At 54.0% G+C, this 16324-nt stretch overlaps 1 protein-coding gene across 4 annotated transcripts in view; it reads right to left on the bottom strand.

Moving 5' to 3' along the window:
- The window catches only part of TFCP2L1 (transcription factor CP2-like 1), a 69384-nt gene that overhangs the window by 7343 nt on the left and 45717 nt on the right, over positions 1 to 16324 (bottom strand). For 2 of the 4 annotated variants that reach the window (XM_018061643.1, XM_018061645.1), the window contains 8 exons: positions 15662 to 15772; positions 13080 to 13171; positions 11009 to 11057; positions 10830 to 10923; positions 8692 to 8782; positions 7704 to 7807; positions 5229 to 5395; positions 969 to 1020 (listed from right to left, as the gene is read on the bottom strand). In XM_018061643.1, the coding sequence (XP_017917132.1) occupies positions 969 to 1020; positions 5229 to 5395; positions 7704 to 7807; positions 8692 to 8782; positions 10830 to 10923; positions 11009 to 11057; positions 13080 to 13171; positions 15662 to 15772 (760 nt within the window). The remainder of the gene's footprint in view (positions 1 to 968; positions 1021 to 5228; positions 5396 to 7703; positions 7808 to 8691; positions 8783 to 10829; positions 10924 to 11008; positions 11058 to 13079; positions 13172 to 15661; positions 15773 to 16324) is intronic. The other 2 variants (XM_018061644.1, XM_018061646.1) reach the window with 1 other exon arrangement.

Below are 16324 nucleotides of genomic sequence, written 5' to 3'. Positions count from 1 at the left end.
CAGCAGACGCTCTGCCCTGGATGCTGGCAGAGGCCACCAAAGTAAGACTGCACAGAGCAAAGGTAACAGCAGAGATCCCAACGCACACCTTCTCAGCTGCCTTGTTGAGCTTCTTTTTAATAGTGGGCTTTCTGCCACAGCCCAACACCCACGGACTAAAGGGCCTGCGGGTAAGGAGGCCCTGGGTTTGATGGCTGCCAGGGTCTCTGAAGGCACTTGGTGGCTGGATCAAGAAAACAAGGGGGGGAGACTGTCCTTGTCACGGTCCAGGGTCTCTGGCCCAATGAGGGGCTTTCATTCCTGTATAACTCTGCACACTCGTCCACCCCAGCCCTACAGGGGTTGGGGGAGGGAGTCATAGCTGGTCTCCCCTTTCTCCTGGCAGAGGAGTTCCTTCTCAGGCCCCTTCCTCGGGCGGGCCCTTCATGGCCCCCCACCTCCACACACAGCCCCGGGTCCCCAGCCACCGGGGCTGGAGGCTCAGGTGCTACTGGTTCCGTGGCTGCTCCTCCTGGAGACCCACACTTTTTTTTTTTTTTTGGACATGCAGCACGTGGTCTCTTCGTTCCCTGACTCTGACCAGGGACTGAACCTATGCCCCCTGCATTGGAGGTGCAGAGTCTTAGCCACTGGGTCATCAGGCAAGTCCCAGACTCATACTTTAGAGCAACTCAAACGTGTCTTACTTCTCCTCGGCACTGGGTTCGTGGAACACACAGTGAATGGCCAAGATTCCCCTTTCAAAGTGACCTTGGGGCCCACCTCTCCAGTTCACACATTTCCGAGGCCGAGCTTCCTAGGAACTGTGTGTTTCTTTTCCCCGGAGGATGTTTCCAAGCGACACTCACTGAAGGACTCCCCATGCCAGCCTCACTTACCGGCCTGCTCTCCTCTCACCCAGTTAGCCCAGGGGGTGAAGCCAACATCCTTTAATTAAGTAAGAGAGGGCAGAGAGGAGCAGGTTTTACCTTTTAAGGTACTGAGGATGAAACAGGATTCATCTTGGAAATTCTGCACCATCTGAAAGGCAAAAGAGAGACCACGTCACTTCAACGAGTTCAGAGAATGAAAAGCCTCAGTGATGCAGAGCCCAGCCACTCACAACCATCAGAAACGACAGGAGCTGCGTTGACACACACCCAGGATGACAGTTATGTCTTACTTTCAAGGAGGAAATATGATGCAGAGTCAATGGACAGAGCAATTATAGTTGTCTTTTTTAAATTTATTTGGCTGCATAGGGTCTTACTTGCGGCATGCAGAATCTTTTTTAGTTGCGGCATGCGAACTCTTGGCTGTGGCATGTGGGATCTAGTTCCTGATCAGGGATTGAACCCGGACCCCCTGCCCTGGGAGTACAGAGTCTTAGCCACTGGACCACCAGGGGAAGTCCCACAATTACAGTTTTGAGTAACAAAAAACTGAACGTAAAGGACAGAAGAACCCTGGAAGGGAATTAAAACGTCAACATTTCATACGAGACTCAATTGTTACTGATTTTCTTTCATTTTTTAGTTTTCTGAGTGATGGGGTCTTCCAATCCCTCTACAGGACACATTATAGGAGCAGATGTATGTAAAACAGCACGAGATAAAAAACTAAAGTGCTTTACACAGGGAGCTACATTCAATATCTTATAATAACCTACAATGGAAAGAATCTGAAAAAGGGTATTGGAAGCTCAGCTGGTACAGAACCTGCCCACCAATGCAGGACACAAAAGAGATGCGGATTTGATCCCTGAGTCGGGAAGATCCTCTGGAGAAGGAAATGCAACCCACTCTAGTACTCTTGCCTGGAAAATTCCATGGACAAAGGAGACTGGCGGGTACAGTCCATGGGGTTGCAAAGAGTCTGACACGACTGAGCACACACGTGTACACACACACACACACATACACACACAGATGTATAACTGAAATCACTGTGCTGTATACCTGAAACTAACACAGCATCATGTGTTCAGTTCCCTGTGGCAGGAACCAAACAATGATTCACCAGCCCCCTCTCTCTAGAACTTTAATTAATAGTCCAGTGACCTTGGACAAGAAAAATTCCTGTCTCCAGGCCCTGTCTGTCAAACGAGGCTGTTCTGATAAAAAAAAAATATATATATATATATATATGTAACCAGGATGCAGAGCAATAGGAGCTGGCACCCTCTCTGGTGGGGCATCCATCAGTTGCTTTCTAGGACCGTCCATAGGAGCCAGCACAGAGGACCACACATATCTCTCCTGCAGATGGGTGCCCCAGCCAACCTCCTGCACACACACACACGAAGCACACCTAAGGATGTTGAGGACAGCACCATGTGTGTGAGTGAAAGCTAGAAACAGCCCCCCGTCCCTCGGTAGTAGAAGCAGCAGCAACGAACTGTGGCCTGATCACACCCGGGCACTCAGCAGGGCCGGCGGCCCCCAGCAACACCCCTCAAAGTACGTGAACCACAAACTTAAGTCCTGAAGAATACACTCCTATTCCACCTATAGGAAGTTTTAAAATAGGTGAAATTAAACAACATATTGAGGAAGAAGCAGGGACTGCAAAATTCAGACCAATATGTGGAGGGGAATGTGGAATTAGTTCACAAAGGGGCTTCTAACAACACTGCACTAACCCGAGTGCAGGTAGTGAGTATTTTATTCTTTAAACTCTACAAATGAGCTTCCTATACTCTAAATATGTATGCTATATTTCACAATACACATTTAAAGACTATGAAAAATACACATACCTACCTAAACACACCACAACACACACACTGGCCCACAGGGCAGCAAAACCCCTTTACCAATTAAAAAGTGCAACCTACATTTTGTTGCCTGCTCTGGCTGATGGCCCCAAATCCTGCACATCCATCTACCTGTCGACCCCTGCCCCTCCCCCAGGCCTAATGGCGCGTGAAGTACATTTACGCTATGCTGCTGGCCGGTTCCTTCGGGGACTCTTGGCAGCCCCACCACTGGAGCATGCCAAACCTGACGCAGGGCCCACACGGGCTTAATCAGTAACTGCCTTGTTTAATGAAGTGCCCTTGCACCCCAGAGGCCGGCTGTGCGACTGGCCGGGCTGCCTCCAGTGCTCTGGGCAATTAAGAACCAAAGGTTTCCAATTGATTCGAGGTTAAGAGGCAAGGGGACTTCGGAGGAATTAGAGTCACCTACTTAGCGGAGGTGGTGTTTGAGTTCTATTCTCTGCTTCACTGGCTTAACTGCCTGCTCCAGGGGGGCATGGGGCAGGCTGGGGAAGGAGCCCCCTTAAGGGACTGGTGAAATTGCAAGGGTTCCACGAATTCTTGGCTTTTGTCTTCATGACAGAAATGCGTTATGAGATCAGACCACTGCCTGATGCTCAGGGCGCTTTAACCTTCCTGGCTATTCTAAAGTCCGTGCTTAGGCCAGTAGCTCTGGGCTTCTGCGCTTTATGGGGGCCGAAGAACAGCCACCCTAGATTTGAATATGACGATGTGAAAGCAATTCTGAGCTGATGACAAAAATAACAAGTTACAAATCAAGTCCCTTGTTCAAATGGATCCTGGGTGTGTGTTTTAAAAACCCACACCTACACACACTCTGGCAAGCGACAGACACACACAGACACAAAATTATCCTCCACGATCACATCAAATCTAATCTCAACTCAAGGAAAAGAGAGAGGGGAAGAAAGGGGCCTTTCATGCTTGCCTTCTTCTGGTTTATGCTGTCTGATTTCTTATACAAACTGTGAATTACTTTCTAATTATAAAGGAAGGAAAATACCACCTTGTCCACTCCCAGGAGGAAACTCCCATGAAACAGGGGACTCGGGACTCCTGTGTAGGGAGCTCGGGCAGTCATGATGACAACATTAGTAATGCTACTGGTGATAATGCTGCTGATGATGACAGTTTATGCAGATCATTAAAAGCCTTACACGTTATATGTTATCAAATTTAAAGCTCTCTCTCCAACACTTTTTTGCCCCCCCAAACAAATACTTAAGCTAATTTAGCATCTCCTGGTACCTGCCACTGTTTCTTCATTTTATCCTTACTACAACCTGCTCTTTGGGTATAATTATCCCCATTTTGGAGACATGGAAACTGAGGCTCAAAGACATTACATAGATTTGCCCAAGGTCACCTGGCTATGAGGAGCCGGTCTAGGTGGAGACTTCAGCTCGATTCCAAAGCATACCTTCTCCCTGCCTTCCCGACCACCGTTCCTGGACTGTTTTCCCCATCGCCCTCAGTAGGTTAGTGGGTGGAGGGTCTGCTGCAGACTGGGCTGGGGTTCCTTCCGCCCCTGCTCCCATCAGCACAGCTCTGTGCAGAGGCCTCATTTCAGGAGTGGTCAGAGAGCCTGCCGTCTCGAAGCTTGAACTCTGCTGCTCTGGGCCACCTGTGTTTCTACCACAGCCTGAGCTCTTATGAGCTGTCCACCCGGGGGCCATTATGCAACCTCTCTGTGCCTGCTTCCTATCTGTGAAATGGGCTCATGACAACACCCGCCTCACAGGAAGGCTGGCAGGACTAAATGAGTCACTTAGAAGGCTGCACAAACATCGTGAGCACTGCCGAAATACCAATACTTATCATCAACATTATTACTAAGAGAAAGGGTCCAGCATAGGACAAACTCAAAAGCTTCTGTTCCACAACACGCAGGAATACTGAACCGCATCAGCAAACCCGTCTGATGAGCCCCGCTGGAGCCAGCAGTGGAATCTGATCACCCTGGGGCACCGTTGCAGCTAGGCTGTGTTCTGAACCTGTGTCCTCTCTCAGGGGCTGCCTGCGCCCTGCAGAGGCTTGTGTGGCCAGGGACAGACCCCGGAAGGCTGCGGCAGGCACCTTCACCACTCAGCACAGGGCGCTTCTGTTACCTAAGAGCCAGGTCATCTCATCAACCCAGCCCATCTCACATCCCCCAGGGCTGCTGCCTGCCCGGATGAGCTCCTGTGTCCTCACTGCCCTGCCTGGCAGTGCCCAAGGCAGCGGTGCAGTCTCTGCTCCCAGTTCGTGCAAGGCAGGACATAGGGTGGAGGGGAGACAGCTATGCCAAGCCTGGTCCTGGCCTCAGACCCCTCTCTCCAGGCTCTCCCGACAGAGCCTACTGCTGAGAACAGGTGGCAGGTGGATGAACCCCATCTTCAGGCTAAAGTCACCCCCAAGCCCTGCTGGGCACGTTTCTTGCTCCTGCCCAGAGCCCCAGGTCAGTTCCACGGGGCGGGGCCACAGCACTCACCTCGTTGCTGACCACCACGTGGATGCCCGTGGGGCCCTGGCGGTACACCCGGTGGATGTGCTGCGGCGAGATGCTGTACAGGTTGGCGATCTTCTCAATCAGCTCCAAGGTGGTCAGCTCCTCCAGGAAGATGGCGTGGTACACTGGAGGGCGGAGGACAGGTCCTTCTATAGAACAAGCATCTGCTTTCAAAGGAGCCCACCTACCAACTCTCCCCCCACCCCCTCGAACAAAGAACTAGCCCAGATGGACTCTCGGATCTGGCCATACTGGGTGCACCTCTGGAAGCCACAAGGACCCTCCCTGCACGATTCTGCACCAGGTGAAAAGATGCCAAACTATGTTCTTTATCCCTGTTTCAGTCTCTCCTGGGGAATTCGTGTAAAATGAAGAATCCTTGGATCCACGCTGGACCCCAAGATTCCTGTCTCGTTTGGGGATGGAGGCTGGCTGAAACCTGCATTGGGCAGGTGGAGGAAATCCCGTGTCTGCCTTCCTTCCCTTCCATTGGTTAAAGGGGTTACTGGATGGCTCCAAGAGAGGCCAAGAGTGAGACTCAAGGATAACTGCTACCTGACAGCAGAAGAGAGAGGGGCTGGCCCTCGCCCTCCTCCACAACACAGACAACACCCAGCTGGAGCACTGTGACCCAGAAGGGTGAACGAGGTGGCACCAGGAATGTCATCAGACAGTTGGGATAATAGTGACCATGAGGCTTAGTAGCAAAACCCAAACCAGTTAGGGAGGAGCAAACCCCATGGGTGATGGGGGGGAAGAGGGGCAGACCTCAACCCTCAGGGACCTCAAGATCCTCAAAAACTAAAACACAACTGGATTAAATAAGAGGTGCCCAAACTTCTCCCTCAACTAAAGGAAGAAATCCCTGGTTCAACAAATCTGATCGGCAGCTCCATATACTAAAAGGGCACGGACACGCACATGCTCACACACAGCGGCTCCCTTGAGGGAAGTTACAGAAGCCACACATAGACTCACCTTCCCAGGATTTCACACGCTGTTCACAGAATGTGGTCACTGGGTAATGTTCCTTCCTGAACTAACCAGGTAAGAATCCCAGAATCTCTGTTCCAAGATTCCTCACTGTACTTTTCCCCCACACCCCAACTTTTCAGAGCTAGTTCCACTTTTTCTTATTTTACTCCTCAAACAAATTGGACTGCAGGCATCAAAGAACCAGAGGGATTCCAGTTTAGCCCTGTGGTTGTAACCTTTCATCTCTGGCCTTTCCTGCCGCTAGAGGAATGTGGAGGTGACCAGCGCTGCTCTGAACAGCAGACAGTCAGCCTCCACTACTCAGAGCTCCTCTCATCTTGTTTCTCGAGTGAGGCAACAAGAGGCCCTCGAGTGGGTCAGCCTAAGCGCAAAGCCCAAAGCTGCCACCCCCGAGAAGCCAGACCTCGGCCCTCTCCAGACCTCTGAGCCTTGGGGTGTGGGCTGGGGCGCCTGCCTGCTTTTTCCACGCGTACAAGAAACTGTGAGACTCAGGCTCTGTCCTTCCCAGACTGACTGCAGGCAGAGGGCTGGACTCTTGCACACATGTCCTGAGGCCTGGACGCCAGCTGCCAGGGGCCGGATATTGGGATCCTGTCTCTGCCACTTGACACTGGCCTCTCAGGGCAGCCTCTGTGCCTCAGTTTCCCCTACAGCAAACCCTGTTGGGTCCCTTGCTGATCTGGAGGGGCACATGGCAGAGAGGGGTGGGGGGAAGGGGGGCTCGCACTGCAGACAATGCAGAGTTCAGACCACGCGGGCGGAGCCGGGCAGCTTGTCAGACTCAGCGCTTAAAGATGCTCAGAAACAAGGTGCTGAAAACTGCTAGCCCCAAAGAACCATGTGCCCCAGAGGTGCTCTAAGACCCTCTCGGGCAGTAGCCAAACCAAATGAGAAAGCCTCACCCAGCTGCGGGAACACAGGAGGACACACTCCTGGGAATACACTTGTCAGGTGGCACTTGTCACCAGCCAGGGAGCCAGAAAGCCCGACTCCCAGTTCTCCCCTGAGTAGCTCGGTGACATCGGGGGCTACGTCTCCGCGCCAGGCCTGTTTCCCCAGACGGGATATCAGTACATGGGACAAGACCTTCTCAGAGACAATCTCCACCTTATACATTTCAATCCCAGGATAAAGCACAGCAGAACCCCTCCTGCATGCAAGGCAGATCAGGGGGGACACTCTCAGCCAGAGGCCTCTCCCTGTCGCTTTGCTGCCCTCTCACCAGCCCGGGGGAGGGGCTCCCCACAGCTCACCACACAGGCTGGGGTCCCCACTGCCGTCCCGCTTCTGTTCCCCACAACTCACCACACAGGCTGGGGTCCCCACTGCCGTCCCGCTTCTGCTCCCCACAACTCACCACACAGGCTGGGGTCCCCACTGCCGTCCCGCTTCTGCTCCCCACAACTCACCACACAGGCTGGGGCCCCCACTGCCGTCCCGCTTCTGCTCCCCACAACTCACCACACAGGTTGGGGTCCCCACTGCCGTCTCGCTTCTGCTGCAGGGGCACACGGCTCTGCTCCAGCTCCTGGCAGACGTAAATGGTCATCTTCGGCCTCACGTTCCTGGCAGGAGGAAAGGAAGTTAAGGAGCAGGTATGGGGGACCGAGCTCTGTTGTTCCAGAATGTTCCAGAACACAGGGTGGAAAGAACAGTAGAAGGGACTTAGGGGGAAGAAAGAAGGTTGTGGGGATGCAGAGTGCTTTCCTCCTCTGAGGAATGAGCTGTCAGGGAGAGGGTCCCATCCAGGTGAGCCCTGACAGCTTCGAGCAGACTTGCTGACCAGGGAATGGGCGAACCCCCAACCCCCACCCAAGACCTGCCACTTGCCCAGAGTGGACTCTGCCCGTAGCACCTATCTGAAGATACGAGGTTCTTCAGGGTGATAATCAGAGAAAATGCATTCTTTGGCTTAACTCTGAGGTCACTGCATCCTCACACATCTATGGGGGAGCCAGGACACTGTCCCTCGTTGTACAGATGAGGAAACTGAGGTTCATGGGGGTTAAGGGCTTGACCCAGTTGCCAAGTTCCTAAGAGGCAGATACGGCATTCAAACCCAGACATACCCTCTCACTCTCAAAGCGGTGCTGTCCATGTGTGGCTATTTAGACCACTCCATCCACACCTGCCCCCTGCCCCCTGCACTGGGAGGACGGGACAGGCATCTCAGAACCCACAGCCAAGAGGCCGAGACTCAGAGACCAAGGCCACCATCAAGCCAACAAGAGGGAAGAAGGGAGTGGGCCTCCAGGCAGGGTGGGTTGCAAACCAGGGAATCTCACCCTCTCCAACACAGGTTCTGGCCCCCCACCCCACTCCTAGCACCTCCTCCTGCACTCACCCCCAGAGGAGCCCAGATCCCACTAGCTAGCCCACCAGGTGTCCAAGGGGCTGAGACATGCAGGCCACCAGCCATACCCTGCCTCCAGTGGGAACTGACACCTACCTGCCTTTAATGGCGTTGAAGAGCCGGATCCCATCTGCAGGGCCACAGATCTGGACCAAGTCGTCTCGGGACATCTTGAGCAGGTCAGCACCTGGGCAGGTAAATGGGGCCGGCTTGTTCCACGGTGACCGAGGCCTGAGGCTGTTACACAGTCACCTCCCCAGGTACCTGCCGACCCGGGGCAGGGAAGAGCCAGCCTCCACTTCAGGAGGCATGGGCATCCCACACAGAGAAGTGGCAAGAGCTACACAACATCAAATCATAGCCCAAGAGGTGTCAGAACTCGACAACGAGGTTCACAAACTCAGCAGAACTGACAGGCATTTGCTGGTTAGTCATCCTCTCTACCTGGGCCTGACCCTCCCTCTGGGCCTTTTATTAGCATTACTGTCCATGATGTATCTTATCAGCACGTGGCACTGATCATGTGTGTACCTGCCTGTAGGCAGAAACTCATGGCTCTCTGGAGGCTGCCGGGGAGCCTGGGCACCCAGACACCCATGCACCTAGCACCCAGATCAACAGGTAGGACATTCCCACCAGCTCACGTGCCCCTCATGCCACCTACTACTCCTCTCCCCACCTCTGGGAAACGGCTGTCCTGATTTCTTACACACAGAGGAGTTTCACGTAAGTGCCATGTGAATGGAATTGGAAACTGCACCTTTCTAAGTCTGACTCTCCCTCCAAGTTTCATTTAAGGCTCATCTGTATTGCATGCAATATGAATCATTCATGCCCACTTTTAGACAGTACTCATGACATGAATAAACCACAATGCCTGTACCCTCTCTCTGCTGATGGGCATCGTGGGTGCTCCCAGTTTGGGGTGATCATAATCGGTGGACATGGTCCTTTCCTCAAAGACCGAACAGCCCCCAAGAGCCTTGAGCTCATGTGGACTCTCCAAGGTACAAGGATGACATCAGCCTTCTGTTAAAACCTGGCCAACAGCCACGTGGTCCAGAGTTACAGCGTCTACCCCCTTTCCCTGCCACAGTTAAGATACAGTTTGGAGTATACTTCTGCAGTCAAACTGGCTCCCCTTTCATAGGAAATAAAAGGCACGCCCTCACACTGTTGCACCAAGGTCCCTGGGCACCTCCCTCTCTGACCTCACCTCCTGTCTGACCCACTCAACCCCATCATCTGGGCCCTCAGCTCTGTGGCCACACTGGACAGGCCCCAACCTTACATTTGCCCTCTGCTTGGAAAGCTCACCACCCCCCAACACACACACACCCACTTGACTCACACTCCTTCCAGGATTTCCTCAAAGATACCTCCTCAACAAGGTCTATATTACACCTTGCTTAAGGTGGAGGCGCCCTCAGCCTGCCTCCCTCCCAGTCTTCCAAGACCCTCCTCCAAGCCTGCCCATCACAGAAGGGTCACAGTGTGTTGAGACGGGCAGTTTACACCTCTGTGCCAACTCAGAGCTGCCCGAGGCTGGAGTCCCTGCCTGACCGCCCTCATCCAGTCCACCCCCAGCACAAAGGATGTGCTAAGAAGAACTGAGCTCAAAGATGACTGTTGGGGTGCTGTTTCCCTTCTGCTACCACAGATGTCCTTGGCGGCCACTCCTCTGGTTCCAGCCAACAATCACTCCCTGTCACTCTGGACTGCCAAGGGGCAAAGTTCATGGCTTAGTTTCCCTGTCCCCCACTACCCCCAGCTCAGGGCTGCTGTCTGATGGGCTCATCAGCAGGGGCATAAAAAGCCTTTATAGAAGGAAGAGCCAGCTTTCCCTTCTCACCTTGGCTGCACCACCTCCCACACTGCTTACCTGGAGACAGCGTGATGAGCAGCATTTGGGTGGAAGAGGCCAGGAGGCTTGCTGAGGACACCCTGGTCTTCTTGGCTAAAGGGCCCCTCCAGGAGGCACAGAGCCCACCCCGCATGCAAGGAGCAGCTTGAAAAGGCTCCCAGATGGCCCTCCCTTAAAGCCATGAGCAGGTGGACACCCCAGGGGCAGGCCTGCCCATTGAGCCCTGGGCCCAGGGCCAGCACACGTGAGTGACCACATGCCTCTGTGTCCCCAGGACAGACCACAGCTCCTGGGTGCCCAGGGTGCCCAGAGCACGTGTTCAGTGTTCTGAGATCCTGGTAGGTTCTGTGCACCGTTCAGAGATGCTCACCCGAGAAGCTGGCGAAGAGCCGGCAGAACTGGGAGAATCTGTTGCGGTGGAGCCACTGCTGGGCGTCCTGCATGGAGGCCGAGGGGAGCAGGTGCTGCAGGCAGAGAGGACAGGCCTTGAGGGGGCGCTCACTCACCCATGCGGGAACAGGTAGCCAGAGCCCCACCGCAGCCACTTACATCACTGCCCACGGGCAGGGCCTCCACCGGGTGGGTTGGGGAGCTGTTGCTGCAAAGGAAGAGGAGAGGCGGTGAGCAGCCAGGACGCTCCTTGCTGGCCTGCCCTTCGTGTCCCTCGGCTCTGGGGCTCGCTGGAAACAAAACGGGTCCTCGAGAAAAATACAAGCAGGAGCCCTGCTCCATCCCTGGAAATTCTTAACAAAGCCTCTGATGTGGACAAGGGTTCTGATGAGCTACACATTCCCATAAGCTACACACCCCCATCCCTCCTCTAAGGCTCCGGGCTTGTTTTGGGCAGATTTCATGGTCCCCACCTCGAGCCCCAGTCAGTGGGAAGGACAGACTGACCAAGGAGACCTCGAGCCTCTCAGGGACTTGGTGCTAAGACGGCAAAGGGCCAACCACATCCAGGAGAGGGCAGAGGAATCTCTGGGGAACCATTCTGCAGCAACAGCACCCACAGTTTGGCATCCACTGGGAGAAAATCTTTCTCATGGCTTTCTCCCAAAGGGAGGCAGAGACCTGAACATCTGGGCTTTTAAGCCAAGAGAACGACAGTCAGAGATGACCCTCCCAGATGGACAGTGGTAATACTACAATGTGAGTGGACCTGGTGTCACTGACCTGGCCACTTAAATTTGTTCAAACGATAAATTTTACATTATGTATGTAAGTGTGTATGTGTGTGTGCGCGTACACTAAGTTGCTTCGTTGCTTCAGTCACATCCAGCTCCGCGACCCTATGGACTGTAGCCCGCCAGGCTCCTCTGTCCATGGGATTCTCCAGGCAAGAATAATACTGGAGTGAGTTGCCATGCCCTCCTCCAGGGGAATCTTCTTGACCCACGGATCAAACCCACATCTCTTATGTCTCCTGCACTGGCAGACAGGTTCTTTACCACTAGCGCCACCTGGAAAGCCCCCTGTAACAATAAGGAAAAACGAAAAGACCTTTGCAGCAATGATTCCTAAGCCAGTCATTAGTGACTACTGATGCAGGTCATCTGGGTCTGGGGGGTACCAGGACTCTACACATATTCCCCTGACCGGGTGTGGAATTCATACTCCCCTGGAAGTAGGGAAACTGAGACTGCAGGAAGTGAAGGAATCTGCCTCCAGAAAGGTGCAGAGTTAAGAATTTGCCTGCAGTGCAGGAGACCTGGCTTTGATCCCTGGGTTGGGAAGATCCCCTGAAGAAGGGCATGGCAACCCACTTCAGTATTCTTGCCTGGAGAATCCCATGGACAGAGGAGCCTGGTAGGCTATAGCCCACATGGTTACAAAAAGTCGGGCACGACTGAGCGACTAACACTTTCATTTTTTTTCACTGCCTGAATAAAATACAGCAGCCCTTCCTTGTGCCCCCTTCTCAGTAAGGACTGTCCTTACCTAGTAAATCAAGTTCTTGTCTGGCTTGCCCATCAGTGAGGTTCTCTGCCAAGCAGGGGCTCCAAACAACCCGCATGTTCTACATGCCCCTGTTAAACCCGTCTGGCATCCTTCCTGCCCCCACCAACAGGGAGGGTAGTGTTGTCACGGTGACACCACAGGATAGGAGGGACAGCTGCCTGCTGGTCCCTGCACATCTGTCACCTTGGAATCACACAGCCTGGGCCTTGGCAGAGCCGGTGACCAGAGGTGAAGTCGCTTCTGTGTTGTGGGTCCAGACACCCAGAGGTGTGGGAAAGATCCTGAGCTGAGCCCCTCTGCCCACTGACCATGCACAAGGGCTGCAGAAAGATCTAAGAAGCCCCTCCAGCCACTACGGGGCCCAGACGTCCACCTCCTGAGGCCCCAGCTGTCTAGGAGGTGGCCCAGGAGCTCACGGGCTGGCCCACCTTAACTTGGGGAGGGAGTGGGTGCTGGGTGCTTAGTTACTCCACCAGTCGGCCTTTCTAGAAGTGTTATCAAGCACGAAAACCTGCACACATGATGCTAAAAATGGTTGTGAACACCAGTCAACCGCCCTGAAACCCAACTGATGCTGAGCTACAAGAGCAGTGAAGACACATAGAATGAGTCCGCACCTGTGGTCAGTTTACAGACCACAAAGGAGAGAGGGTGCACGTACCCTTCACCGAGGCCGAAGCTGTTTGGTGAGCCGTTGTAGCTTGGGGATGAAGCACTATTCACCTGGTAAACCACATCGGGCCATGGGGAGCACTGTGGGGAGAGAGTACAGGGTGGCAGTGGTCCCCGAAGACCCAGACCTGCAGATGAGATGAGCCCAGCTTCCCTAGCCCTCCCACTCAGTGTGAAATCACAATCTTTCAACACCCAACCCACACTGACCTGGTACCCAGGGATGGGCAGGGTGCTCAGACCACACCGAAGAAATCAGATAGAGCCAAGAAGAGACCTCGTCATCAGTAGGTCATCCCCAGGGCAAGCAAAGCATGACACATGTCTGTCAGAGCTTCCGAGCAGCCAAAGCAAAGAGGGAAACCTCATCAGTGCAGGACAGGCCAGGTGCCCACAGGCAGGTCTTCCCCATACAGACAAATGGGTGTAAATGCAAGAAACAGGGAGCACTGGCCCACTTCCAAAAGAAAATCACCAACGAAGCTCCGTATTACTAACAGCATCTCCAGATGGCCCTCAGATGACAGGGACAGGCACCTCCACACTGGCTTGTAGCAGCCTGTCCCCAGCACAACTCCACGGGTATTTATAACATTTGAGGCATCCTGCTCAACCCAGGAGCCGAGGGAGACACAGCAACACAAACGACGTGACCCCTGAATGCCCGGAACTTCTTGTGCTGAAGCCTAGATAAACATGTAGGAGTCCCCCGAAGCAAGCCTAGACATGTGGGTGCTGCCTGGGTGTTGGGGGACCAAGCATTCACCACTTCCTTTTTCTGCGATGACCCGGCTCTGGACACGGTCAGACGGAAGCATTCCTGAGACTTACGATCACCCACCTGACCACAGGGTGGGTCAATATTTAACTCTGTTCTGAGTGAGGGCTGGAATGTGTTGGTGCTGAGTCCTGGAGCCCTCGGGGGTAGGAAAACTGATGAGCTGACAAGAGGGGAGCCGGCAGCTCCTAAAGTTACAGATTGGGTAGGGATATCAATACCTGGTCGGGGAGAGGGGCTGGGACATAGCCTGGAGCACCCAGGGGACCTGTCCTCCAGCAGGGACATCAGGGGAGAGGCAGGCACCAGAGGCTGAGGCCCAGGTTGGAAGGAGAGGTGGCCACAGACAGGATTGGGCAGCAGGAAGGGTCCTCAGGGCATGTCACCAGCATTTACCAAGCCTGGGAAGAGCTAATTGTCCAAGCGCTGCCCCACACCATGTATTGCTGGCTCTGACCAGCTTCCAGGGGGCAGGGCTCCTCCCGTGCCGGGGCTCTCAGCCACCGTCAGCCTCGATCCAACGAAAGGCCACCACGCGTCTGTCTGCAAAATTAGTGTCCCTGCTCTCCTTTTGTAAATACGCCTCTGCAGATGGCTTGTGTGTGTGTCTCTCTCACACCCACACACACATCCTCACATACACGCACAGCTCCTCAGACAGGACCTAGTCACCGGTCTCTGAGCCACCCTGTGTCTGGACCTCACCCTTCACACACTTAACCCCACCATGGTCAGCACTGGACCTCAGGCATCCATGGAGGGCCTCCCAAGTAAGTCACAATATTCACACAACACCTATTAGCTGGCCTGATCACAGGGCACAGTGGGGAAGAGTTGTTAAAATCAAACACAGAGCCCAGTAAACGCGGCGGCAGCAGCAGGAAAGGCCCGTGACAGGAGGAAAAGGAGCCTGCGATAGGGAGCGTCTCAGACGGACCCTGGATGGAAGGACAGAGCAGGCTGGTGTCAGCGCCTGGGTGATGAGGAAACGCACCCCAGTACCCATCCCAACAGCCACAGGGTGGGTGTTACCCCCTAGGACCCAGCAACCCCCGCTCCGAGAACAGAAGCTGCAGACATTCTTTCCTCGTGGAGAACTTCACATGAGCAAGGTGTTCACGGCGCCCTGTGTGAAATAGCAGGAGCCTGAGAACAGTCCAGCGTCCGCCAGCAGGCTGTCCACACAGAGAAGGCTATAGAGCTGGATGAAGCTCTGGAAAGCTCTTTATGAACAGATAAGAAACGCCAGGAAATAGGGACAGTCAACTTCAGAACAGTGAGTGAGTGTGTGTGTGTGTGTGTGTGTGTGTGTGTGTGTGTGTGTGTGTGTGTGTGTGTGTGTGTGTGTACTGTTGGGGGAAAAAAGCAAGCATGGGGCAAACTTGTTTGAATTGGTTTCCTTCGCAGAGAATGTGGGGCCCAATACAGAGGAACCAGGGTCACCTACCACCCTGAGGAAGAGAAACCAAGGCTGGATAGTGCTGGGAGAGATCTTTTCTGACGGAGATTCTTATATCTTTTGAATTTGGACCACATGAATATATTATCTATTAAAAAAAAAAACACCTAATTTTGAAATATACCTGGTGAAATGTGCCAACGGCAGCCGAGAGTTAGAAGGTATTTATAAAACGTGTCCCTGGACACCAGGCCTCAGATGCCAGCAGTTCCAGACACAGGAACATACCAGGACTGAACAGCGCTCTCAGAAGCATTCACCCCAAACGGGCACTTTTCCAAGGATCCAGGCTGACAGCCCCCTGCCCACCCGCAGGAGGAGGCCCCCGGCTCACCTCTGAGAGGATGGTGGTCTCATAGGACGGCTGGTACTTCTCTTTCTCTTGGGCCGTTCTTTTCTCCATCTTTTCCCGGTCGGTCTTCTGCTTCCGGTCGGCTCCCTTTGGCTGTAAGTGCAGAGCACAGGGGTCCAATGAGCTCAAAGCTGGCAGAGGCAGCTGTCTGGGGCAGACCCAGAGCTGAGGGGCAGCCCCTAAGGCTGGCACACTCCTCCCTCACCCCAAGCAGGGTCTCGCGGACAGGAAAGACTGTCTCTCACCTCCCAGGCATCCAACACATGGCCCTTCTGCCTGGAATCCTTGCCTACCCCAAGGGAGCTCAGAGCGCACTCCTGGTCCTTCAGGGACTCTTACGGGATCTGCTCAGCTGTTCTGGCAGGCATGCTTGGGGCAGAGCTTTACCAGTGGCCACTTGCTAATGGAAAGGACCCCTCAGGAGCCTTCCTTGGGTTCCCCATAGAGAGAGACAGGAAGCGGACAGACTAGGGCCTGCTAGCCAGGGCTCCATCTACACTCGCGGTCCACCTCTAAGGCCTCCTTGCCCCTAACACTTAGGACTCCGGGCACACTCCCAGCTTACAGTCTGCCTGTGGGGTAACATCCATCCCGACATGGCCTGTCTTGGACACCCAGTGCATCTGAGGAATTCACAGGTATCCA

This window comes from Capra hircus, chromosome 2 (assembly GCF_001704415.2).
Source record: "Capra hircus breed San Clemente chromosome 2, ASM170441v1, whole genome shotgun sequence".
Classification (NCBI taxonomy): domain Eukaryota; kingdom Metazoa; phylum Chordata; class Mammalia; order Artiodactyla; family Bovidae; genus Capra; species Capra hircus.
Note: the sequence above shows the minus strand (reverse complement) of the source record. Positions and strands in the feature narration are given on the sequence as shown.